The sequence below is a fragment of the Triticum urartu genome, chromosome 1A, assembly GCF_056163025.1.
Source record: "Triticum urartu cultivar PI428250 chromosome 1A, HENAU_Tu73, whole genome shotgun sequence".
NCBI classification, from domain to species: domain Eukaryota; kingdom Viridiplantae; phylum Streptophyta; class Magnoliopsida; order Poales; family Poaceae; genus Triticum; species Triticum urartu.
In genome coordinates, this window is record NC_141873.1 from 27310834 (window position 1) to 27337971 (window position 27138).

At 40.7% G+C, this 27138-nt stretch overlaps 2 protein-coding genes, 1 non-coding gene and 1 pseudogene across 3 annotated transcripts in view; all 4 read right to left on the reverse strand.

Annotated features, from left to right (window-relative positions):
• Window positions 1-14413, reverse strand: part of LOC147988681 (uncharacterized) — a 28850-nt gene extending 14437 nt beyond the window's left edge. Inside the window, exons 1-3 of the mRNA XM_087542670.1 lie at window positions 14356-14413; window positions 12882-12986; window positions 12695-12756 (exon numbers count right to left, since the gene is read on the reverse strand). Coding sequence (XP_087398796.1) covers window positions 12695-12756; window positions 12882-12986; window positions 14356-14413 — 225 coding nt within the window. The remainder of the gene's footprint in view (window positions 1-12694; window positions 12757-12881; window positions 12987-14355) is intronic.
• On the reverse strand, window positions 12438-12521 carry LOC125533443 (small nucleolar RNA SNORD36). The gene has a single exon (XR_007294314.1). It is a non-coding gene; the product is annotated as a small nucleolar RNA SNORD36 (small nucleolar RNA).
• On the reverse strand, window positions 12621-12705 carry LOC125533445 (small nucleolar RNA SNORD36; annotated as a pseudogene).
• Window positions 14414-14509: 96 nt separating the features above from the next.
• LOC147988682 (uncharacterized) lies at window positions 14510-26874 on the reverse strand. Its single transcript, XM_087542674.1, has 5 exons — window positions 26855-26874; window positions 26702-26768; window positions 26514-26583; window positions 14952-15362; window positions 14510-14820 (listed from the first exon to the last, which is right to left on the reverse strand). Exons 1-5 carry the CDS (start codon window positions 26872-26874, stop codon window positions 14510-14512), a joined length of 879 nt encoding a protein of 292 aa, XP_087398800.1.
• Between the last annotated feature and the right edge of the window lie 264 nt (window positions 26875-27138).

Sequence of the window (27138 nt, forward strand, 5' to 3'; positions counted from 1 at the left end):
ACAATGGGCCTCCTCAAGTGCCCTAGGTCTTCGTGAGCAAGCAAGTTGGATGCACACCAAATTAGTTTCTTTTTTTGAGCTTTCATACATTTATAGCTCTAGTGCCACAAGTAGAAAACAGGGCTTTCGTTCGGGCCAGATAAGCCCATTAGTCCCGGTTCACTCACGAACTAGGAGTAATGTGAGAATTGGTCCCGGTTCGTGCGGCTAAAGGCATTAGTCCCGGTTCAAATGAGCCCTTTAGTCCCGATTTGAGACACGAACCGGGACTAAAGAGTGCGATGCGCTTTAGTCCCGGTTCGTATCTCAAACCGGGACTAAAGATTACACCTTCAGTCCCGGTTTGAGACATGAACCGGGACTAAAGGGTGCAATGCCCTTTAGTCCCGGTTAGTGTCTCAAACCGAGACTAAAGGTCCCAGTTTCAAAACTTCAAAAAATAAAATTCTTCGAGATGTAGTTATATTACTACATCTACTACTTAGGAAAATTTAAAAACTTAAATTTGGACATGTTTTGCAAAAAAAGTGTCATGAAAAAGTAAAACGGCCGCATCCGATTTTGACAGCCTATGGCTTGTTTCGAAAATTTTAGAATCCTCAAATTCTAAAAGGAAAAAAAGTTATGCTCAAATTTCAGTTTTTTTTGAATTTTGGTTAAATCAGGTCAAACTACTTATTCAAGAAGTATTAGTGTTACTAAATAATTATTCAAGAATATTAGTGTTACTAAATAATTATTATAGTTTTTTTTTGAATTTTGGTCTAATCTGGTCAAACTGTGGTCAAACTATGGTCGCACTACTTATTCAAGAAATATTAGTGTTACTACATAATTATTCAAGAATATTAGTGTTACTAAATAATTATTTCAATTTTTTGAATTTTGGTCAAATTTGGTCAAACTGTGGTTGAACTACTTATTTAAGAAATATTAGTGTTACTAAATAATTACTGTTTTGGAATGACATCTTACTATTGTCAAATTATGGTCAAATTACTTCATGCTCAAGCTAAGCTCCTGATGGTTAATAGGATTGACATCTTACTATTGTCAGGAAAACAACAAGTGCAGACTTGAAAACGAGGGGGAATAGAACCCGGAAGTTAAGCGTGCTTAGACTGGAGTAGTGAGAGGATGGGTGACCGGCCGGGAAATTAGATGATTTGTAATGATGTGGGGTGATTGGAGATTAGAGGTTAAATAGAGCAGTGATGAGGGGTGATTAGAGATTAAAGTAGAAAATAATTCAGAAATTTGAAAACCGAAAAAAATAAAAAAATCAAAAAAATTACGGAACAATACCTTTAGTCCCGGTTGGTAGCTCCAAACAGTGGCCACGTGGACAGCCTTTAGTCCCGGTTCGTGTAAGAACCGGGACTAAAGGGGGAGGCTTTAGTAATGAACTGGGACTAAAGGCCCTCTAGAACCGTGACAAATGGCCCTTTTTCTACTAGTGTGCATCCGTTGCATGGCAATCCCTACTCCTTGCATTGACATCAATTGATGGGCATCTCCCTAGCCCATTGATTAGCCGCGTCAATGTGAGACTTTCTCCTTTTTGTCTTCTCCACATAACCCCCTTTCATTGTATTCTATTCCACCCATAGTGCTATATCCATGGCTCACGCTCATGTATTGCGTGAAAGTTGAAAAAAGTTTGAGATCACTAAAGTATGAAACAATTGTTTGGCTTGTCATCGGGGTTGTGCATGATGAGAGCATTCTTGTGTGACGAAAATGGAGCATGACCAAACTATATGATTTTGTAGGGATGAACTTTCTTTGGCCATGTTATTTTGAGAAGACATGATTGCTTAGTTAGTATGCTTGAAGTATTATTATTTTTATGTCAATATTAAAATTTTATCTTGAATCTTTCGGATCTGAATATTCATGCCACAATAAAGAAAAATACATTGAGAAATATGTTAGGAAGCATTCCACATCAAAAATTCTGTTTTTATCATTTACCTACTCGAGGACAAGCAGGAATTAAGCTTGGGGATGCTGATACGTCTCCGACGTATCTATAATTTTTTATTGTTCCATGCTATTATATTATCTGTTTTGGATGTTTATGGGCTTTACTAAACACTTTTATATTATTTTTGGGACTTACCTATTAACCGGAGGCCCAGCCCAAATTGTTGTTTTCTCGCCTATTTCGGTGTTTCGAAGAAAAGGAATATCAAACAGAGTCCAAACGGAATGAAACCTTCGGGGGATTTATTTTTTGAACAGAAGCAATCCAGGAGACTTGGAGTAGACGTCACGAAAGCTTCGAGGAAGCCATGAGGCAGGGAGGCGCGCCCTACCCCCCTGGGCACGCCCCCCACCCTCGCGGGCCCCTCGTGGCTCCCCTGACCGACTTCTTTGGCCTATATATGTCCATATACCCTAAAAACATCAGGAGGCAGAATAGATCGGGAGTTCCGCCGCCAGAAGCCTCCGTAGCCACCGAAAACCAATCTAGACCCGTTCCGGCACCCTCTTCATCATCCCTCTCCGGTGGCCATCTTCATCATCCCGGCGCTCTCCATGACGAGGAGGGAGTAGTTCACCCTCGGGGCTGAGGGTATGTACTAGTAGCTATGTGTTTGATCTCTCTCTCTCTCTCATGTTCTTGACTCGGTACGATCTTGATGTATCGCGAGCTTTGCTATTATAGTTGGATCTTATGATGTTTCTCCCCCTCTACTCTCTTGTAATGGATTGAGTTTTCCCTTTGAAGTTATCTTATCGGATTGAGTCTTTAAGGATTTGAGAACACTTGATGTATGTCTTGCATGTGCTTATCTGTGGTGACAATGGGATATCACGTGATCCACTTGATGTATGTTTTGGTGATCAACTTTCGAGTTTCGTGACCTCGTGAACTTATGCATAGGGGTTGGCACACGTTTTCATCTTGACTCTCCGGTAGAATCTTTGGGGCACTCTTTGAGGTTCTATGTGTTGGTTGAATAGATGAATCTGGCATTGTGTGATGCATATCGTATAATCATACCCACGGGTACTTGAGGTGACATTGGAGTATCTAGGTGACATTAGGGGTTTGGTTGATTTGTGTCTTAAGGTGTTATTCTAGTACGAACTCTTGAATAGATCGATCAGAAAGAATAACTTTGAGGTGGTTTCGTACCCTACAATAATCTCTTCGTTTGTTCTCCGCTATTAGTGACTTTGGAGTGACTCTTTGTTGCATGTTGAGTGATAGTTATATGATCTTATTATGTTATTATTATTGAGAGAACTTGCACTAGTGAAAGTATGAACCCTAGGCCTTGTTTCCTAGCATTGCAATACCGTTTATGCTCATTTTTATCGCTTGCTACCTTGCTGTTTTTACATTTTCAGATTACAAAAACCTTTATCTACCATCTATATTGCACTTGCATCACCATCTCTTCGCCGAACTAGTGCACCTATACAATTTACCATTGTATTGGGTGTGTTGGTGACACAAGAGACTCTTTGTTATTTGGTTGCAGGGTTGTTTGAGAGAGACCGTCTTCAACCTACGTCTCCCATGGATTGATAAACCTTAGGTCATCCACTTGAGGGAAATTTGCTACTGTCCTACAAACCTCTGCACTTGGAGGCCCAACAACGTCTACAAGAAGAAGGTTGTGTAGTAGACATCAATCACCATCGTCACCGGCGCGACACCTTGATCTCCATCGTAGCATCGTTGTCGTCTCGCCAACTATTGCTTCTACAACTATCGCTACTGCTTAGTGATAAATTAAAGCAATTACATGGCGATTCCATTTCATACAATAAAGCGACAACCATATGGCTCCTGCCAGTTGCCGATAACTCCGTTACAAAACATGATCATCTCATACAATAAAATATAGCATCATGCCTTGATCATATCACATCACAACATGCCATGCAAAAACAAGTTAGACGTCCTCTACTTTGTTGTTGCAAGGTTTACGTGGCTGCTACGGGCTGAGTAAGAACCGTTCTTACCTACGCATTACAACCACAACGATAGTTCGTCACGTTAGTGATGTTTTAACCTTCAACAAGGACCGGGCGTAGTCACACTCGGCTCAACTAAAATTGGAGAAACTGACACCCGCCAGCCACCTGTGTGCAAAGCACGTCGGTAGAACCCGTCTCACGTAAGCGTACGCGTAATGTCAGTCCGGGGTGCTTCATCCAACAATACCGCCGAACCAAAGTATGACATGCTGGTAAGCAGTATGACTTATATCGCCCACAACTCACTTGTGTTCTACTCGTGCATATAACATCTACGCATAAACCTGGCTCTGATACCACTATTGGGGAATGTAGTAATTTCAAAAAAATTCCTACGCACACGCAAGATCATGGTGATGCATAACAACGAGAGGGGAGAGTATCGTCTACGTACCCTCGTAGACCGTAAGCAGAAGCGTTATGACAACGCGGTTGATGTAGTCGTACGTCTTCACGATCAACCGATCCTCAGTACCGAACGTACGGCACCTCCGCGTTCAGCACATGTTCAGCTCGGTGACGTCCCGCGAACTCACGATCCAGTAGAGCTTTGGGAAGAGCTTCGTCAGCACGATGGCGTGGTGACGGTGTTGATGAAGCTACCGACGCAGGGCTTCGCCTAAGGACCGCTACAATATGACCGAGGTGGACTATGATGGAGGGGGGCACCGCACACGGCTACACTAGTACAGAACCGGGCAATAGCACCAGTTCATAAGGCCCTTTAGTGCCGGTTCGGTAACCGGCACTAAATTGTAGGCACTAAAGCCCCCCCCCCTTTAGTACCGGTTCAGCATGAACCGGTGCTAAAGGAAAACCATGTGGCACGAGCCAGCTCCGTCGGCGCGTAGGACATTAGTACCAGTTGGTAACACCAACCGGTACTAAATGTTTGGGTGTGTTTTGGTTTTATTTTTTATTTTTACTTTAATTTTGTGTTTTCAATTTAACTTAGTGATTGTTTTACATTATAATGAGTTGTTAAATTATTAGGTGATTAGTTTGACTGGATGCGTGGATCCTAGCAAAGTCATCAAGTATATGGCATATCCATATTATATATACTTGATCACCTACTTAAGTGATCGAGGTAATATGGATATGGCATATCCTTGATCACTTAGCTAGAATCCATCCAGTTGAAACTAATATGCAATTTCTTTCATAAATGATATAATAACTCATCATCATCATATTAATTAATATAAAAACTCTTGCATCATATATATCATCACCAACGGTTTTCATAGCAAAGATATCATCGAGTTCAACATGGTAATGATATTATAAGCGTTCATAACACCACAAAAGCAAATCACTCTTTGAGATTAAGTTCAGGACGAAGAACATGGACATGAGAGGACAAGTACTAAGAGCATGAACTAGCTAATTAATCACTCCTGCTGCTCTCTCTCAAGTAAAATAGCATAGAACATGTATAGCTTTGCTGATTCATCATATTGGAGCATGCAGATGAACCTGTCTCCTAATCGTGGGTTGCGCTTCTGATTGCTTCCCCCTAGTACTTCCCTGTGATCGTTCACAATTTTGCTCCAGTCTTTTACTATTAAGCATTCCTCGCTATTAGAAATCCTGAATGCACTAAAGTGCATTGTAGGATATCTTGGCCGTAAGCTAACAATATTCATGGTACCTTTAGTCTCGATCCAATCAGGCACAACATTCATCGGGAGTCCCTGTTGAAGAACATCGTATAGTAACATACTTAGCAATGAAGTTTAGCTTAAAAAAATAATGTATGCAAAAGATGCACTCAGGAGAAATAGTAGAAATCTTACCATCTTTCCTAAATATATGTGACCGTAGTTCAGTACGAACACTATTGGTCGCATGTTTTGAGTACTAACATTTCTAAGTGCAGGAAAGAAATTTGTCTTGACAGCATCAAGATCCTCAAGCCATGAAACATAATGACTTGTCTCCTCGCAGTTTAGTTCAGCCCCGGGACAGTGGACGGTCCTGTCTACCAAGCGCCGGACATGTTTGCTTGATTGGAAGTAAGCTGTCAATATAAATTGAGATCTATTAATTATTCAACTGGTTCAAATAATCTCATATCGAAGACATAAATATGGTTGAGAAACTCACATAATGGTAGAACTCGAGGCGTCTGCACATCGACCCAGATGTCTCTATTACCTTCAATATCATCTTCCGGACGAATATCAAAGGTGATAACCATATCAGGCTCAAATGCATAAGCGTTGCATAGTGCTTGCCAAGTTTTGCATTCAAAATAGGTGTATGTGTCTGCATTGTATAATTTGACGTTGAAGGTATAACCATGCTCGGTCTTCAAGTAAACTCTTTTTACCTCCATAGTTTCATTAGGACTGAAACCTATCTTATCCAAGACAAAAATTCTTACATGGCAGGGGATACGCTAGTAAAATAGTGAAAATTAAAATTAAAAGTTGAAGCAAATGAAGCATAAGTCATGCTTAATTACGAAAAAAGACTTGTCGTTGTGACTTACTGTATCCACTTCGAAGTTCTCATCCAGCTTGATGCTGAAGCGTCTATCATCAACTAGAAAATTTCTGCCGCACAGGCCGCGCTGGTCTTCGCAGTATTCGCGCTGGTCTATCATCAACTCATATAACTAAATTAAATATATACCTAACATATAATTTATATCTAATTCATCTAACATTTGACATTAATATCTAACATATGTTCATATATAGGTGAAACATTAAACACTTACTAGTTCTATTAATTCAACTAAATAAACTAGTTCTATTAATTCAACTAAGCATTTACTAAAAATAAACTAGTTCTATTAATTTCTTACTAAAATAAAGTAGGTAGTTCTATATAGTAATATTTTGATTAGATCATCAAATCTCATATACCTAAATTTTCTTACTAGAAATAAACTTGTTCTATTAATTTTCATACTAAAAATAAACTAGTTATATTAATTCAGCTAGTTCAAATCTCATATATATACCTAATTAATATCTAGCTATACTAATTCAACTAGTTCAACTTGTTCTAATTCATGTAAAATATATTTGACATTAATATTTAACATCTTTTCTATATAATTCATCTAACATTAACATTCTAACATTATTATCTACGTAATTTATCTAACATTAATCTAAACAAATGAAAATAGAAAATAAGTAAAAACAATGTGTGTGTGTATGTGTGTGTGTGTGGTGTGTGTGTGTGTGTCTATGTGTGTGTATGTGTGTGTGTACGAGCGGGGGGCGGCGGCGTACGGGCGGCGTCGGGCGACGACAGGGACGGGCGCGGCGGGCGAGAGGCGGCGGCGACGAGCGCGGCGCGCGGGGGCGACGGCGACGACGGGTGGCGGGGGCGACGGCGATGACGGCGACGACGGGTGGCGTGGGCGACGGCGGTGACGGCGACGACGGGCGGCGGGGGCGGCGAGGGCGGCGCGCGATGGGCGACGGGCGCGGCGAAGAAGTTGGATCGAGAAGAAGTACTGGTGGTTGATGAAACTGATTTTTTTGTAAGTGACATATATATAGGAGGGGTCTTTAGTACCGGTTGGAGCCACCAACCGGTACTAAAGGCCAATTTTCGCCAGGCCAAGGGGCGTGAAATGACCCCTTTAGTACCGGTTCGTGCCACGAACCGGTACTAAAGACCCCCCCCCCCTTTAGTACCGGTTGGACCCACCAACCGGTACTAATGGTTGTGCGCTGCCACCGGCGGTGCACAATGTTTAGTCCCACCTCGCCGAGTGAAGGGCAGCCGCACTGGTTTATAAACCCAGTCGTGGCTGCTCCTTCGAGCTTCTCTATATAGCAGGCCCTTCTAGGGCACGCTGCCCTGGAGTCTGTTGGCCCTTCTGGGCCTGCATTTGCACACCCTAGGTCTGGCAGGCCCACTGGGCAGCGCGCCAACAAATTTTTTATAGTTTTTTCTTTTCTGCATTATTTATTTTCTTCTATTTATTTTTGAGTAATTTTTTATATAGTTTTTTTTCTTTTCTGCATTATTTATTTTCTTCTATTTATTTTTTAGTAATTTTTTTGTATAGTTTTTTATTTTCTGTATTATTTCTTTTCTTCTATTTATTTTCTTTTATTTCCAGTTTGTACACGAAGTGCGTCCAGTTTTTGCCGTGACCCTCTCTACTCTTTCGCACATGCTATGCGGGTGAAATGATGATACCATGTCAAGTTTCAACATTTTCAGAATTCATTTTGTAGTGATTTTCAATTTCACGGTCATTTAGCTCTCTAAACAATTAGGTAAGTGACCAAAAACAACAAATGATGTCAGAACATGTTGGAAATTGATGACGTCGCTTTGAATGCTGCATACTGAACACAAAAGAAGTCCGGAGTTCAAATAAGTTTAAAAAACATTGAAGTGCCCGTGTAACAGATGAGTTCTCGTCCGAAACACTGATACTCCGAAAGAGTTTGTCCAGTTTGTACACGAAGTGCGTCCAGTTTTAGCCGTGACCCTCTCTACTCTTTCGCACATGCTATGCGGGTGAAATGATGATACCATGCCAAGTTTCAACATTTTCAGAATTCATTTTGTAGTGATTTTCAATTTCACGGTCATTTAGCTCTCTAAACAATTAGGTAAATGACCGAAAAACAACAAATGATGTCAGAACATGTTGAAAATTGATGACATCGCTTTGAATGCTGCATACTGAACACAAAAGAAGTGCGGAGTTCAAATAAGTTTAAAAAACATTGAAGTGCCCGTGTAACAGATGAGTTCTCGTCCGAAACCCGGATACTCTGAAAGAGTTTGTCCAGTTTGTACACGAAGTGCGTCCAGTTTTTGCCGTGACCCTCTCTACTCTTTCGCACATGCTATGCGGGTGAAATGATGATACCATGCCAAGTTTCAACATTTTCAGAATTCATTTTGTAGTGATTTTCAATTTCACGGTCATATAGCTCTCTAAACAATTAGGTAAATGACCGAAAAACAACAAATGATATCAGAACATGTTGGAAATTTATGACGTCGCTTTGAATGCTGCATACTGAACACAAAAGAAGTCCGGAGTTCAAATAAGTTTAAAAAACATTGAAGTGCCCGTGTAACAGATGAGTTCTCGTCCGAAACCCTGATACTCCGAAAGAGTTTGTCCAGTTTGTACACGAAGTGCGTCCAGTTTTTGCCGTGACCCTCTCTACTCTTTCGCACATGCTATGCGGGTGAAATGATGATACCATGCCAAGTTTCAACATTTTTAGAATTCATTTTGTAGTGATTTTCAATTTCATGGTCATTTAGCTCTCTAAACAATTAGGTAAATGACCGAAAAATAACAAATGATGTCAGAACATGTTGGAAATTGATGACGTCCCTTTGAATGCTGCATACTGAACACAAAAGAAGTCCGAAGTTCAAATAAGTTATTAAAAATAAAAAAGAGGTGCAATGCTGGTTAATTTGCTTCAAGCCTTTCGGAATAGTGTAGACTACACTGCACATAGCTCAGTGCAATCTATGCTATTTCGAAAGGCTTGAAGCTAATCAACATGCAGGTGAGCATTGCGCCTCTTCGTCATTGTCTGTGCACTCACGGCTTATAAACCGCTCATACTGCCTCTCTCTTGGCGAGGTGGGACTAAAATTCAGCTTACTAAGAAACTCTAGTACCGGTTCATGGCATGAACCGGTACTAAAGGTCTTCGTGGGGGCCCCAGCCTGACCATAGCCTGACACAGCCTCATTAGTACTGGTTCGTGGCATGAACCGGCACTAAAGGTTGCCCATGAACCGGTACTAATGATGCCCGCCCGCCTAGCCGTTGGAACCGGCACTAATGGTCACATTAGTGCCGGCTCAAATTCAAACCGGCACTAACGTGCTTCACATTTGACCCTTTTTCTACTAGTGCTAAGAGATCAATGATCAATTGTTGTGTCTCCAAGGGGTGCCCCCTCCCTGTATATAAATGATTGGAGGAGGGGGAGGGGCCAGCCTCGTATGGCGCGCCCCATGAGGAGTCCTACTCCCACCGGGAGTAGGACTCCTCCCTTCCAAGTAGGAGTAGGAGAGGAGAAGGAAGGGAGAGAAGGAGAGAAGGAAAGGGGGGCATCGCCCCCCCCTCCTTGTCCAATTCATACTAGAGGGGGAGGGGACGCGCGGCTGCCCTGGCCGCCCCTCCTCTTCTCCCACTAAGGCCCATTAGGCCCAATATATTCCCCGGGGGGTTCCGGTAACCCCCTGGTACTCCGGTATATGTCCGAAACCTTCCGAAACACTTCCGATGTCCGAACATAGTCGTCCAATATATCGATCTTTATGTATCGACCATTTCGAGACTCCTCGTCATGTCCGTGATCATATCCGGGACTCCGAACTACCTTCGGTACATCAAAACACAAAAACTCATAATACCGATCGTCACAAACTTTAAGCATGCAGACCCTACGGGTTCGAGAACTATGTAGAGATGACCGAGACACGTCTCCGGTCAATAACCAATAGAGGAACCTGGATGCTCATATTGGTTCCTACATATTCTACGAAGATCTTTATCGGTCAAACCACATAACAACATACATTGTTCCTTTGTCACACTACAAGAAATATGTCAACTTGTGACCCTCACTATTGGTCTCTAAAAGGTCATTGATTTTCATTTGCGACCTTTTTTTGACCAAAAACAGAAGGTCAAAAGCTGGCAGTTGTAAACTGAAATTAACGACCTTCTCTGTGAGAAGGTCGTGGAATTCCACGACCAAAACCAAAGGTCGTTGATTCTATGACCTTCTGTTTTGGTCGCTAGCTCTGTGCCCAGGCCACGTCGGATCTGACGTGGCAAACTGACATGGCAAAATTGCGACCAATTGAAAAGGTCGTTGATAAGATTCAGCCCGGTCCAATTCGACACTTTACATGGGCCGAGCCCAACAATTCAGCCTATTTGTGTTTTTTCTCATATTAATTTTGGTCGGGTAGATGGGCCAAGCCCAACATTTCAGCCTTGTTATTTTTGGGCCTAGGCCTTTTTGTTTTCTTGGCCTTCACCTTTTCACAATTGATTTTTAAGCGATTTTATTCACTTTCCTGAATTTTTTGATTTGTGGCCTTTTTAGGGCCCAAGTAGTATTTGTTTCATTTCTGATGTATCAGCAATTAATGAACCGATCCTCAAAAAAACAATAAATAATCAACATTTCCAATATTTCAATCACCCAAATTTTCACAAATGGCGACCAAAATGAGTATATTATATATATTACAATCATGCATAGTTCACATCATCTAGTAATTTACAACACCCAGGAAGTGCAAACACCCAGGAACATCAAGGAACATCTCTGAAGTAAACACCCAGGAACACCCAGGAATAAACACCGAGGAACATAAAACACCTAGGAAGATAAAACTAGCTACAAAGATGAAGTGTTCCCTTCTTCGAACTTCTTTAGCCTAGAGCTCCTGTAGAAGAGAGGAAATTATGTTATCATGGCTGCCAATGAAAGCAATATCTTCCAACAAAGAACAACTAGGAAAAGAATAATGAACAGAATAATAAACAGATACACAAGCAGCTAGGAGCATGGATAACAATAGTATACTGTTGCTGAGGCATTAGTATGGATAACAGAATAATGAAGTATGGATAACAGGAACAACACCTAATATATTATACTACTGCTGAGGCATTAGTATAATGAACAGAACTTCCTGAAGTATACTGCTGCTGCTGAAGTATACAGTTGCTGCTGCTGAGTTTGCATTAGTTTACAAATCTTACAGAATAATTTGTTTATGCTAGGAATGCATCAGTTTGTACAATACTATAAAGGGCAAATAAAACAACAGAATTGCATAGGGAAAATAAAACGTTTTAACCTGCTGTTGTTCTACACTTCAACATGGATAACAAATCTAACGACGATGGTGGTCGTCATCCTTGCGTTGATTAGTTAAAGATAAGAGCAGCAGAGCAAATATGTGTATTACGCAGACAAACAGGGGTGCTCCTGTTGGGTTGCAACATGAAAGAGCCAGGTTTTTATTACTGCTAAAAAATACTTAGCAACCACAACAGATTATGATCAAAGGAATGGCAACGAATCTAAGGGTTTATTTTTGGCAAAATATCCAAGGTTGAGGAATCCAAAAATGCAAAAAAAACACCGATCAACTGTAGTTGTTTAACCATCACCACACTAACGAACATGTGTTCAAGAGAGTTGTTTGATCCAAAGAATTGAAGACAAATAAACGAAAGAGAAATGTTTCAATTCTATTCAGAAGTATAGTCCAAGCAATATCTGACTTATGATGAAATGCATAGGTCCAGCCGATGACTACACAGCAGCAACTACTTCAGAATTGGCTGGAGAAATGCTTATCCTTTTTATTCTTCAACGACATAAAAAGAAATGCCAACACAGCACCATCAACAACAGACTCTCACCCAACTAATATACTAGAACTAGATCAACCAAGCATCAGTTTTAAAAAGCTCTGTTTAAGATACTTCAACGACGTAAAATCTCAGTAGCATCTCCTTGTAACATGATATGCTCAGCTGACAAACGATTCACATGCAACTCCTCTACATTATATCACACCAACACACGGAGCTGCATCTCTAGATGAGGAACAAAAAAACGTTGATGGCATGCTAAGCATCAGTTTTAAAAAGCTCAATTTTAGATCATCAAAGACCGGAAAGGCCACAGCAGTCTAAATGTTTCACATCCTGTGCCCAGAACAACATCATCATCGTCACGGAAAGGCCGCAGCGGTCTGAACAGTCAGCTATCCAAAAAACATAGTGACCCACATCACCAATGAGCTACTGTGAGCATGTAAGGACCAGATACAATGCAGAGCTACTAAGCAAATGGGATCGGGCAGAAGGGCAAAGAGAGGGAGGTGGCTACCTTCTCCACAGGGGAACTTCCTGGTGGTGATGTTGAGCAGCATCCTGACCGGGCCCTTGACCTTCAGCTGCTTCTCCTTGGCGCCCTTCACCAGATCTGAGGTCACTGTTCAACACACGCACGCACAAACGCATCAGATCGGAGGTGCACAAATCCAGCCTCATCCAACCAAGCACTAACAAACACATGAATGATACTAACATAAGCCATATAGTACTCTTGGAAGTGTGCAGTGAATTTGCACAGGAGTACGTACGTACAACACAATAGAAACCTCAAGAATCACGGTGTGGAATACAATGGGGAATGTTTGTTTGGTCGAGGATGGGTCAGGCGCCCTTGATCACGAGACGGGGCAGCCCAGGCTGTTGATGCAGTACTTGCTCACACTACCCAAGAACATCCTGTTCAACCAAAGGAACCGGATCAGCTTGTTTCTTTCATACATGAAAGGTGACGCCTATCACACAAGCAGGCAGGCAACTGTCCTAGAAACTTCATGATCTAAATAGATTACAAGATGAACTCCCGGAAAAAAATCGCTAAATGAACTGATCTAGAAGGTTACTACAGTGCTACTACATGGCTGCACTAAAGAATGTGAAGATGCAGTTCTAGATACGTAGGATTTGAATCAATTTTGGTTGTACAAGTAGAGTTCTTCACTGTGACCGTGAGAGATTTCCATGAAGCAGTGCAAGTCAGTTTTCAGTAGCTACTACTAAGACAGACTGCCTGAACAGTTCTATCCGCGGCATTCAGTTCTATGGAAATAAAAATGCTATGCCAAGGCGCAAATGCGCTATAGATCAAGAGAAATTTATATATACACATGCAGTTTCATGTATGCAGGAGCAGATGTAACACATACTTCACACTGTATCAGATTCATAATGACACATCCTAGCAAAACTGAAGCTAATTTCGATCACGCAGTTGCCGCCATGGGCAAAGCTCTGTAGCAGGCTCGCCTGGCCACTCAGACAATATCCTCGATCTGCAAGGGCAAGAACAAGAGTAAGTTTTGGTCACGGTAATAAGATGATGATATAAAAAAATGATTGGCGGATGGTGAAATGTACACAAGACAGCATGTTTTATTGCTTCCTTCTGATTGCTCACACCAATAACATCCCGGTCCTATGTTTGCAGTACAGAAAGCCACAAAGAATTTGGTGGCAGACAGAATATTTATGCTTCCCTTTTCAATGGAGCCCCAAACCAAATACACCCTCGTCAATAATGCAAGTCCGTAGATGCAATGTAACATTGGACCACTAAATGACTATGTAAAGCATGATAATGGCCTAACTAGATCTGAGATTTCACACAAGTGGCAACTATACTAGTACAATAGTGCACCCATGTCTCATGAAAAGCACGATCCTCGTACTACAATTGCTTATTAGATCTAAACTACAAATCGAAATGGCTAGACATCACAGATCACATGCTTAAATTAGGAACTACGAACAGTTCATGTTCCTGATAAATTCAGAAGGGTCGCACAGATCGAACACTAATTGCCGCATTCCCGGGGGGAAAACAATTAGACCTACATGGGAAGGTAATCCAGTAATCCGATCACGGTTCAAATTGCGCATCAATTACAGCCTAAATATTCCAGACTAGAGAAGATCTGACATCGAAAGGGGCGAGAGATGGGATGAGATGGGGTATGACGAACCAGGATACCGTGCTCGAGGCAGTAAAGTTCCCAGCACGCATGGCCGAACTGGATTACAGGAAGTCGCCAGGATGCCGACGCCGACGAGCGTGGCCGGCAGGATGCCGAAGACGAAGTCGCTGAAGGAGATGTTGTAGCTCCGAGGCGCGCGCCGTGGTGCTCCTGCCATGGGTCGGGCGCGCGAGGACGGTCGGGCTACTCCCGCTTCTCCTCCAGAGGCCTCCGCCGTGCGCTGCTCCCACGTGAGCCCTGCATGTCACCCAAGGAGAGGAGAGGACCAATATGTTAGGAACCGCGGTAGAGGGAGGGGAGGCGCGGAGTGTCGTGCGCGTACGTGCTCGTGGCGGGGCACGCCGCCATCCTGGCCGTGGACTACCTTCCTATGGTCGCCGGGCCGGCGAAACGAGGCGTTGCGCGACAAAATCCCAAGGACGGAGTGGTTGGTTGGCTCAGAGTGGATAAGGCTAGGAGTGAACGGGAGGGAGGGAGGAGCTCGATCTCGTCTACGGTGAGGGTCGTCGATGGTGGGCGGCGGTGGATCGAGATCTGAGGAAGGGAGAGGGTGACTTGGAGATGGGGATATGGGATCGAGGGGCGTGGGAGAGGGTGGAGCAGCGGCGCTTGGGGGTGGGGGTCGAGCTCCGCCGGAGGGAGGTGGCCGACGCACGCAGGAGGGAAGGAGGAGAGGGGAGGCGACGGGGTTTGCCATGGGAGGGAGCGGGGAGGGGAGGAGGAGAGGAGAGCGAGGGGAGAAAGAAAGGAGGCGGGGGGTGAATGAAAAATGTCCACGAGGACTAGGGTTTCAGCTTAGGCGGGCTTGGGGTGAGGACAGCCGTTAGATCCGCAAAAATCCAACGGTGTTCCATCCACGATCCGCGTGAAACGCCCATGGACCAGTCAAAATGCAGTACACGCATACGATGTGATGACCATCTAAATTGGTCATGGTTAACTACAAAATTGGTCGTAGTTAACTAAAAATCAATTTTGTATTTTTCGAGTGCTCGAAATAAGTTTTTTTGTGAAGGACCTATAATATATTTGTTGCAAAATTGGATCAAATCATTTTTCTAAAATACTAGGTCATATTTAATTCACAATTGACCAAATAGTTGGGTGTAAAATGTTTTGATCCACCTCTCGTGAAAAAAACAAATTTTCGCCGATTCAGTTGGAAGCGGGTCAAATTTGAACTGTAGCTGCCTTGTAGTTTGCTCTTTATTTTTTCCAAAAATCGTTTCTAGGTACATAAGTATCTATTAAATTAGAGAAAAACCAAAAAATTCTAAGATTCAACCACTAGCTAGGAACAGTTATTCCCGCCGTTTTGACCGCATTTTGAAACCGGCATAAAAATTCAAAAAAATCAAAAAATTGGGAAACCTTCGCATTGTGTCGTTATATGTGGCCAAGTTCCCAGGAAAAATAACAAACTTGTAATACGTCAATTATTTTTAAAAAGTGTTCTTAGAAACGAGCTATCAAGTGTGGAGATCAATGGCTTTCAAGCCAAATGATCAATTTAAGGCCACATTCATGGCATAGTTTGTTCAAATGATCTCATATTGTGCAAAAGGGTGCATATTGAAAAGGCAAACAATGTTGCCTAAGGAAGTTTTCATTTTCTTTGGACGAAAAAACCATTTGCCATTTTTCGAGTGCCCAAAAGGAGGTTTTTTTGTGAAGGACCTCCCAAATAATTGTTGCAAAATTAGACCAAATCATTTTTCTAAAATACTAGGCCATATTTAATGCACAATTTACCAAATGGTTGGGTGTCAAAAGTTTTGATCCACCTCTTGTGAAAAAGACAAATTTCTGCCGATTTAATAGAAAGCGGGTCAAATTTGAACTGCGGCTGCCTCATAGTTTGCTATTTATTTTTTCCAAAAATCATTACTAGGTACAAAAGTATCTATTTAATCAGAGAAACGCCAAAAAAATTCCAAGATTCAACCACTAGCTAGGAACGGTCAAGCCCGCCGTTTTGACCGCATTTTGAAACAGGCATAAAAAATTCAAAAAAAATCAAAAAATTGGGAAGCCTTCGCATTGTGTCATTATATGTGACCAAGTTACCAGGAAAAATAACAAACTTGTAATACGGCAATTATTTTTAAAAAGTGTTCTCAGAAATGAGCTATCATGCGTGGAGATTCATGGCTTTCAAGCCAAATGATCAATCTTATGGCCACATTCATGGCATAGTTTGTTCAAATGATCTCATATTTTGCACAAGGGTGCATATTGGAATTCCAAACAATGTTGCCTAAGGGACTTTTTATTTTCTTTGCACGGAAAATTCATTTTCCATTTTCCGAGTGCCCGAATTGAGTTCTTTTTGTGAAGGACCTACCATATATTTGTTGCAAAATTGGACCAAATCAATTTTGTAAAATACCAGGCCATATTTGAATCACAATTGACCAAATGTTTGGGTGTCAAAAGCCTTGATCCACCTCTGGTGAAAAAGACAAATTCCCGCCGATTCAGTAGGAAGCGGGTCAAATTTGAACTGCAGCTGCCTCATAGTTTGCTCTTTATTTTTTTCAAAAAAATCATTTCTAGATACATAAGTATGTATTTAATCAGAGAAATATTAAAAGTTTTCCAAGATTCAACCACTAGTTAGGAACGGTCAAACCGCCGTTTTCATCGCATTTCGAAACAGGCTTAAAAAATAAAAAATAAAAATTGGGAAACCTTCGCATTGTGTCATTATATGTGACCAAGTTTCCAGGAAAATAACAAACTTGTAATACGGCAATTATTTTTAAAAAGTGTTCTAAAAAATGAGCTATCATGCGTGGAGATTCATGGCTTTCAAGCCAAATGATCAATCTTATGGCCACATTCATGGCATAGTTTGTTCAAATGATCTCATATTGTGTACAAGGGTGCGTATTGGAATTCCAAACAATGTTGCCCGAGGGACTTTTTATTTTCTTTGCACGGAAAATTCATTTTCCATTTTCCGAGTGCCTGAATTGAGTTTTTTTTGTGAAGGACCTACCATATATTTGTTGCAAAATTGGACCAAATCAATTTTCCAAAATACTAGGCCATATTTGATTCACAATTGACCAAATTGTTGGGTGTCCAAAGCCTTAATCCACCTCTAGTGAAAAAGACAAATTCCCGCTGATTTAGTAGGAAGCGGGTTAAATTTGAACTGCATCTGCCTCATAGGTTACTCTTTATTTTTTCAAAAAATCATTTCTAGATACATAAGTATCTATTTAATCAGAGAAACATCAAAAGTTTTCCAAGATTCAACCACTAGCTAGGAACGGTTAAACCCGCCGTTTTCATCGCATTTCGAAACGGGCATAAATTTTTTTAGAAAAATCAAAAAAATGGAAACCTTCGCATTGTGTCATTATATGTGACCAAGTTTCCAGGTAAAATAATAAACTTGTAATAGGACAATTATTTTTAAAAAGTATTCTCAAAAATGAGTTATCATGCGTGAAGATTCGGGGCTTTCGAGCCAAATGATCAAACTTATGGCCACATTCATGGCATAGTTTGTTCAAATGATCTCATATTGTGCACAAGGGTGCATCTTGGAATTGCAAACAATGTTGCCTAAGGGAGTTTTCATTTTCTTTGCACGGAAAATTCATTTTCCATTTTTTGAATGCCCAAAATGAGTTTTTTTGTGAAGGAGCTACCATATATTTATTGCAAAATTGGACCAAATCATTTTTATAAAATATTAGGCCATATTTAATGCATAATTGACAAAATGGTTTGGTGTCAAAAGTTTTGATCCACCACTTGTGAAAAAGACAAATTTCTGCCGATTCAGTAGGAAGCGGGTCAATTTTAAACTGCATCTACCTTATTGTTTGCTCTTTATTTTTCCCAAAAATCAGTTCTAGTTACATAAGTATATATTTAATCATAAATACATGGTTTGGTGGCGATACGTCGAGGTTTGGATGTGGCCCAGGGCCCCAACTCCAAAGCGCGTAAACTCGCATGCCCGTCGTGTGGTCACCGCGTGACCTTGGCGTTGACATGCGTTCTGGGAGGCCTAGGCATGTCTAGTGGGTTGGGCACTCCCCAGGTAGGTGCTAGGAAGAAAATTACAACAGAAGAATCTCATGAGGAGACTGACCTATGCTCAAAGATGCATTAGCAGTCAAGTGTTTGATTAGCGGTATGGGAAATGCACATGGCCAATGGGCGTGAGTTCTGGCTGAGGATGATCATCTACTAAGGAGAATGTCTTAACAAATTTTTAGCTCAAAAGGAGGATCCTAGGTGGTACTTGCTTTGCCAAGTACCACGCCAGACAAAATTATGAATGTTGAAGCTGGGCTCAAAATAATGAATGGATTGAGCTGAAATTTGGTGGAGGATGGTTATTTGGGCATAGGAAAGCATTGTAGAAAATTGATACCATTTGGACATGCCAAAGTAGTACTTCCTTCACAATGCTCTTGTATGGACAGAAACTTGGGAAAACTTGTGAGAGAGATTGGATGAATGAAATGAGCTCAAAATTGGTGTAGGTAAGTTACATAGGTATGGTCATGTGCTGGTAAATTTTCAGATCATTTGGGTAAGGCTAGATAGTACTTACTTCACAAAGCTTCTCTCGAGGTAGAAACTTTGGAAATTTCCTGAGAAAGATTTCCTAGGAAAATTTAGCTGAATATTATCATGTGGCAATGATTTGGGTATGGAAGAGTGCCCAAAAAGTTTGAGGGTAATAGGAGGGGTCTAGATAACACTTGCTTTGCAACATGCCAATTTGGCCATAAAATATAAATTGAACCTGGGCTCACATAGATGATTTGACTGAGCTGCAATTTGGAGGAGGGTGATAATTTGGGCATATGAAGGAATTGCATAAATTTAATGTCATTTCGATATATAAAAAAGGTACTTCCTTCACAATACTTCTAGGTGGACAAAAACTTTGGAAATTTGCCGAGGAAGATTTGCTAGGCAAATGGAGCTGAATTTTGTCATGCGGTAATGATTTGGATAGGAAAGAGTGCCCAAAAATTCTGAGGGCAATCAAGAATATATAAATAGCACTTCCTTCATAAAGTGATGTTGTGAACAAAATAGGAAAATGAATATTGTTGAATTAGTTTTGAACTAGGCAAGGAAGGATTTTTACATATTTGATGAATATACGACTCAAAGAATTCATGAGATTTTTTTGCGAATTTTGGGAATGGCAGAAATATAGGTTGCTTCACAACCTATGGCAAAAATTGACACATGGACATGACAAATAGGCAAAACTGATGAGGTGGCGCCAAGTCATATCAATCCACCACAATTTACAAGGTTATGACCATCTATATTGGTCATGATCAGCAAGAAATAAGGCAGCGGACTAGTGTTGTCTGCTTTATGACCATTTCGTGTAAGGAAATTACGACCTTTCTGACCAAAATGGTCGCAATGGTCGGAACAGCTTTTGACCAATTCTTTCAGGGTCACTGACAGAAGGTCACTAGTTGACATATTTCTTGTAGTGTCATCGGTTTGTTACTTGCCCGAGATTCGATCGTCGGTATCTCAATACCTAGTTCAATCTTGTTACCGGCAAGTCTCTTTACTCGTTTCGCAATGCATCATCCTGCAACTAACTCATTAGTCACATTACTTGCAAGGCTTATAGTGATGTGCATTGCCGAGAGGGCTCAGAGATACCTCTCGGACAATCGGAGTGACAAATCTTATTCTCGATCTATGCCAACTCAACGAACACCATCGGAGACACCTGTAGAGCACCTTTATAATCACCTAGTTACGTTCTGACATTTGGTAGCACACAAAATGTTCTTCCGGTAATCGAGAGTTGCATAATCTCATAGTCATAGGAACATGTATAAGTCATGAAGAAAGCAATAGCAGTAAACTAAACGATCAAGTGCTAAGATAACGGAATGGGTCATGTCAATCACATCATTCTCCTAATGATGTGATCCCGTTAATCAAATGACAACTCATGTCTTTGGCTAGGAAACTCAACCATCTTTGATCAACGAGCTAGTCAAGTAGATGCATACTAGTGACACTATGTTTGTCTATATATTCACACATGCATTATGTTTCCGGTTAATACAATTCTAGCATGAATAATAAACATTTATCATGATATGAGGAAATAAATAATAACTTTATTATTGCCTCTAGGGCATATTTCCTTCAGTTAGTTCGCGGATGAAGCCGTGGTAGACGGTGGCAAAGGTATATTTCCTAGAGTTAGGCCAACTTCTCACCGGGATTTGAAACACGGCACAAATGGTATTTCTCCCGGGTCTAAGTTTGGGACCTTCTTGGAATTGAAGATGTGGCTCAATGACTACTCGGTTACGCATTATCGTCCACACAAGGTGGTTCACTCGGACGTTAATGTGCGTTACACGGTTGCATGTGAGGAGGATCGGTGTTCATGGATTGCGCGTGCAAGACCATGGAAAGGAGGGTCCACTTGGCATACAGTGAGTTGTGTACCAAGTCACATGTGGCGAGGCAAGAAGGTGGATGGCAAGGTTGTGTCCCCAAAAACACAGAGAACTCACGTCCGAGTTCATTGCTTACAGGCTTTCAACTCAATATCCTCACTTCCAACCATGAGCATTCAACAAGTCATGGACTTTGTGAAAGCAATCTTTTATTACAAGGTAAATACGTTAAGACATGAAAGGGGAAGCAAGCCGCATTTTAGATGTTGTATGATAATTGAGGGAAAGCATACAACCGAATCCATTGTAGTGTGGCACCTTGCTATCGAGCGCCACACAAAAGGGTCAGCTGAGCGTATTTTTTCTGAAAGTAGTTCAGTTTCTGAATTCTTTTCGTCCTAAGGTCAATTTTGTCATTTTTTCCTTTTTTGTAATTGATGAAAATTTTCTTGATTCTGCGAACAATTTTTGAAATTTATGAAAAAAGAGAATATTTAATTTTCTTAAAATTCAAGTTTTTGACAATGAAAGACGCCATAGAAAGTGTTTCGGGAAACCATACGGGCGCTATAGAAAGTGAGTTTTTTTTTTTGAGACAAGCTATAGAAAGTGAGTGATCCTTCGAGAGACAATAAGGAAGCGAGCGACCCATTGATGGCTGGCCCACCCACGGGCGCTACTTGAGGGAGCAGATGTATCACTCACTATGAGCGATATAATGTTTTTCATACAAATATAACATTTTTGAAATGTATGATTAATTTTTTTTATACATGATCACTTAAAAAAATTGTTTGACGTTTAATTTTTTAATTCACGTTCCACAGTTTTCATATACACCTGGAACATTCTTTTTACATGTCTAACATATTCGAAATATATGATTAATTATTTTTCAATTTTTTGTGTTTGATGACTACATTTTTTGTATACATTTTTTATTTTTCATATATATCAAGGAATTTTAAATATTTTTGAAATATATCATTAACAATTTTTCCCGAACTAGCAAAACAATGAAAGATTTAATTACATTTGTACTTAACAAAAATGCAAAAAAGATAAGGCGCTTGCACGGGCAGGATTCGGTCTCACGCCGCCACCGTCGAGGGCGATAGCTCCGGCTATTGCGACACACGCGTGTTATTTGAAGGAAACAAGTAGTACAATTTTTGCAAACTCATTATGGCCTGCCTGGCCATGGACACGGCGCTGCACAGGAGAGATTTCTTTCCGCCTCGCTTGAAGCGATACGTAGTCGTGCCCATAACTACCCCACAATTTATTTTGGTGTTATCTTTTTTAGGCAAATTTTGGTGCTAGCTTGGTCCGGCTATCATTTAATTGAAAATATGGGCCGTCTACAGGGTTTCCACACCCGCGACAAATACTAAACTAAAATAAAAATAATAAAGTTTCTAAAGAATAATGAATTTAGGGCATTCGTATTACCCTTAAAAGAAATAAGATGAAACAAAAAGTAAAATTAAATTAAAATAATGTAACTTTGTAAGAAAGAATGAATTTTTGGCATTGGTATTACCCGTTAAAGAAAAATAAAATGAAACAAAAACTAAAATGGAACCAAAATAATGAATTTTTCTTAGGAAGAATGATTTAGTGGCATTGGTATTACCCTTTAAAGAGAAAGAAAATGAAACAAAAAATAAATAAAATCAAAATTATGAAGTTTTCTAAGAGATAATTAATTAGTAGCATTGGTATTATCCTTTAAGAAGAAAGAAAATGAAACACAAATTAAATATCAAAATGATAAAGTTTTCTAATGAAGAATGAGTTAATGACATTTCTATTACCTTTTAAGAAGGATGAAAATGAAAATAATATTAGGCAAACAATGGAAATTGGCACACAATTAACACACAAATTATGTTTTTCATCGTATGCAAGAATAATCATATAATAGTGGTACTTCGGGATAAAGAAGTTTTGTAAGAAGGAATGAATTAGTGACATTCATATTACACTTAAAGAAGAAAGAAAAGGAAACAAAACTAAGAAATGAAAGGTAGATCGAATTAGTGATATTGGTATCACCTTTAAGAAGGAAAAATATATGAGAGAAACAATTTTTAAAACTTGCACACAACTTAGCAAATTTTTAATATGTATATGAAATAAACATATAGTAGTGCAATTTTAACACTTTAGTACAATTTGTACACTTGTTCTATAGTAATTGCATCTATACATTTTACGCTCATCCAACGCCCCAAAAATACCCATGTAAAGTAGCTAAAAAGTAAAAAAGAAAAACAGAAAATGCGTAGAAACAGGAAAAGAACTAGCATCATCGGTCTTTTATGCAGGCAATACAAAATGGGCTTCAGCCCAATAAAATATCGACTGACCCAAAATAGTGGTTTGTCAGACTATTTGGCCCAAAAAATGACAACAGACACAACAGAGAAAAAAGAACAAGGAGCACGAATCTTGAAGTAGAGATCAATGGCCCGCTGGGAAACTAACGATAGACGCGTCGGTGATCGCCGAGGAAGCAGCAAAGAAGAAGATCAAGAACGCCACCCCTCTGGTACCTCATCCTCGTCTGGTGCCTCGTGCATCATCTTTGGCCACCCCTACGGCTCCTACTTCGGTGCGTCAGGGCGCTGCTGCTCGCTACAAGCGTTCGTGCCCGCCTAGTGGTCAATGAATTGCCTTCAAGGTAAAAAAACTGTCTATGCAATTTTTGTAAAATGCTGTACCAAATGTTTATGAATTTTTTAAAACATGTCCAAGTGTTTCAATAAATATGCTCAAAACATCTTTAAATAATGTTTACTCAATGTAAAACAATGTACGCATAATTTTAAAAATTGTTCATATCATTCAAAAAAGATTTTCTGACATTTAAAAAAATTCTAACACTTCACAAAAGTTTGTATGTTTAAAAAATTGTTCATGGTATTTATGAAAAAGAATTAAATATTTTTAAAATAATATTCAGCCATACATTCATAGAATATTCAATGCACATTTCGCAAAAATGATCAATGTGTATCTGAAAAAAGTTCAACCAACATAAGGAAAATGTTCAACATATATTTCGAAACATTTGGCAAAGCATCTGAAAATAAATGAAAGAACAAACAAATTTGAAACTAAACATAAATAAATGACGGATTGGAAACCTAAAAGAAAACCAACAAAATAAAACACAAAGAGAAAACAAAGAAAAAAAACCGATACAGAAAACACAGAAAAAGATAATCTCGCACAGCAGAATGTAAAGCAGGTCGCTAACTTTCTATAGAACCTTCCTAAAATCGCTCTAATCAGCCAGCCCACTAAGGCGTGCACGCACATTGGCGAGACCAGCCCAATAAGGGCAGAGCCTGGTCTACGTGTAGGTCTAGGTTGCGACCAAACACACACCCGCATGCCGGTTTCGGAAGATTATAGGATTATCTTTTTGTTTTTTATTTTCAGTCTTGCCTTTTCAGGTTAATTTTTTTAATCATTTATTCGCTTGTTGCATTATGTAATAATTGATTTTTTTTAATTTGGACATAATTTTGGAAATCCAGAATTTAAAAAATTGTGAACATTTTTTTGAATTTGGCAACATTGTTTTGAGACTACATGAAACTTTATAAACTCAATTTTTGAGACTAAAGTAAACCGATACAGAAAGCGCCACCCATCCTGCAAGTGGCGGGGGCCAATGCTTGACCGGAGTATGGCAGGTATTGTTTTTACATGTCTGGCCTTCCCATGCGTACTTAGGTCAGACACACTAGATACGACATTGTTAAAGTTTAGTCGGCTAAGATTTAGGAAAAAACTAGCCATAACAGCTCTATAAAGGAAAAAGGGACAGAGCCCTCGCTCCCATGTCGCGCCCAACGGGCGGCACCGGGGCGCCCAAATCCCTTTCTCCAGGAGCCCTTCTTCTCGCCGCTTCTTGCTGCCGTTGCCGCCGGCGTATGCGGCGGCGGTGGGAGGGCATGCTGCTCTCCAACGGATACGGCCTGGAGGGCTCTTGGTATGCTGCGGGCACGATGCAGATCTGGAGGGGCGCTGGCTGGTCCACAAGGCTGCTCCTGGTGATGGATCTTGTGGTGATGGATATGGACTGCTCTCCAGCGAGCGTCTTGTGATGCGGAGATGCGACGGATTCGGAGGCCATTGGCTGCTGGGAATCGGAGCTGCATCTCGTCTCGCGGCGGCGCGCTCAGATCGGGAGCTCCATGTACGGTTCTAGCGGCATTCCTCGTCGGCCCTGGGGCTACTCCAAGTCGTCAGCGAGGTGCCTCTTGTGGCCGCGTGATGCTGCGTCACCGAAGCAGCGCCTTGCACGTGATGCTGCTGTTGAAGAATCTCGTTGTCTATGTGGTGTCATGAGATTATTGGTGCGGATATGGTCATTATTGTAGGTTGCCGATCACAGATTTGATCACTTTAGGGATTTTTCTTTTTTCCTCGCGTACACATAGCTTTGGTCTTATATTACTTTGCTAGTTGTTGGCATGTTTTCGTGTATGTGAGTTGATATTGGTTGTGTGCATCCTAACTATACAGAGGCGGATGTGTGTTCATTGTGGTATGTATCTTCTTGATGCTTCATTTTGAGTCAATAAAATTCACCTTTTATTAAAAAAATAACAGCCTTATAAGGAGCAAGGTGGTTGCATTACTAGAAAAAGGGCTATTTGTCCCGGTTCATAAGGCTCATCTATCCCAGTTGCGGAACCGGGACTAAAGGGTCATTACTAATGCCCTTAGCCTTTAGTACTGGTTCTTATACGAAACGGACAGATGGGTCTCCACGTGGCCATAGTGGCGAGCCCAGGCAGGAGGGCCTTTAGTCCCGATTGGTGGCACCAACCGGGACCAATAGGCATCCACGCGTCAGCTGTTCAGGGGCTAGGGTTTTTGTTTTTTTTCTGAAAGGGGGGGTGGATTTGGGGGTTTTGTATGGTTAATTAAGGTGTTTCATATATTGTGTTAGGTGGCTAATTAATTAATAGAGATAAGTGTCCTCTCTTATCTCCGTGCTTGGTTGACGCTACGTACTATACTTATAGAGAGGCCCTCGACACGCTAGCTAGTAAGAAAATGAAGGAAACCATTAAGTACAGAAGTTCGTCATGCATACCGAGAGAAGTGATCGACCTCTCCTTCTCTGAGAGATTGGTCGAACAACAAGTTTTCGTATTATCTATCTGACGCTACTGGCTACATACATATACAATATGTAAGATCTGTTACAATCCCCTAGCATCTGAAATAAAGTTCCACATGGTATTCTCCGGCTTTATTGATGACGTGGTCAAGAAAGAATCCTGCTAATTCCTCTTGAATTGCTTTCATGTGATCTTCTGGTAGGAGTTCATTCCGCATCTCCCACGTCTAATTTGAAGAAGGGGGTTAATACATATATATGAATGAAACTCAACAGAAATGATGTTGTAATAAAATGAAATTGTGAATATTATTGCTTACGCACATCAAATTGTCTTTTAGAGTAGCCCCGCTTATCTTTACAAGTCGCGTTGTAGATGAACTCGCACACATAGTATCCACAGTAATCATTCCTTTGTTCGTGCCACAAGCACTTTACGAGAAATAGAGGTCAATCAAGCTGATAATGAAGCATTATAAATGGCATTGATGAAAGTAGCTAGAATCAATGGGATCGAGATGCGCGGAACTAGCTAGCTAGTACTACTTACTTTTGGGTATGTCCATCGCAGCTCCCCCGGCAGTCTCAGAGCTTGTGCGGTGAATACTTTCCAAACCCTGCGAGACAAAGAAAACAATTACTTGATATCAGGAAATGAACAAAAAGTTGCTGATATGGTGCGATGATGATCGATTGAACTTACTTCTCGAGCATTTTGGTCATGTCCGCATAGGTCTCGGGAGATTTTGGTCTCGAGTCTAAGACGGTTACTAGTCCCTGCTCAAGCTTAATATCCAGGAGAATATAGTTGAAGCTGCGCACGTATGCATAACTCATCAATTACATTACTATAACCTCGCTCGAGTAATAAGGGAAACCGAATATGCACAAGACAATAACACTCACTCAAAGTTGTAAGGAAAGAGTATTTTATCTTTGTTTTGATTATTATCAATGATTTGAGCAAGTTGGCCTCAGCATCATCGT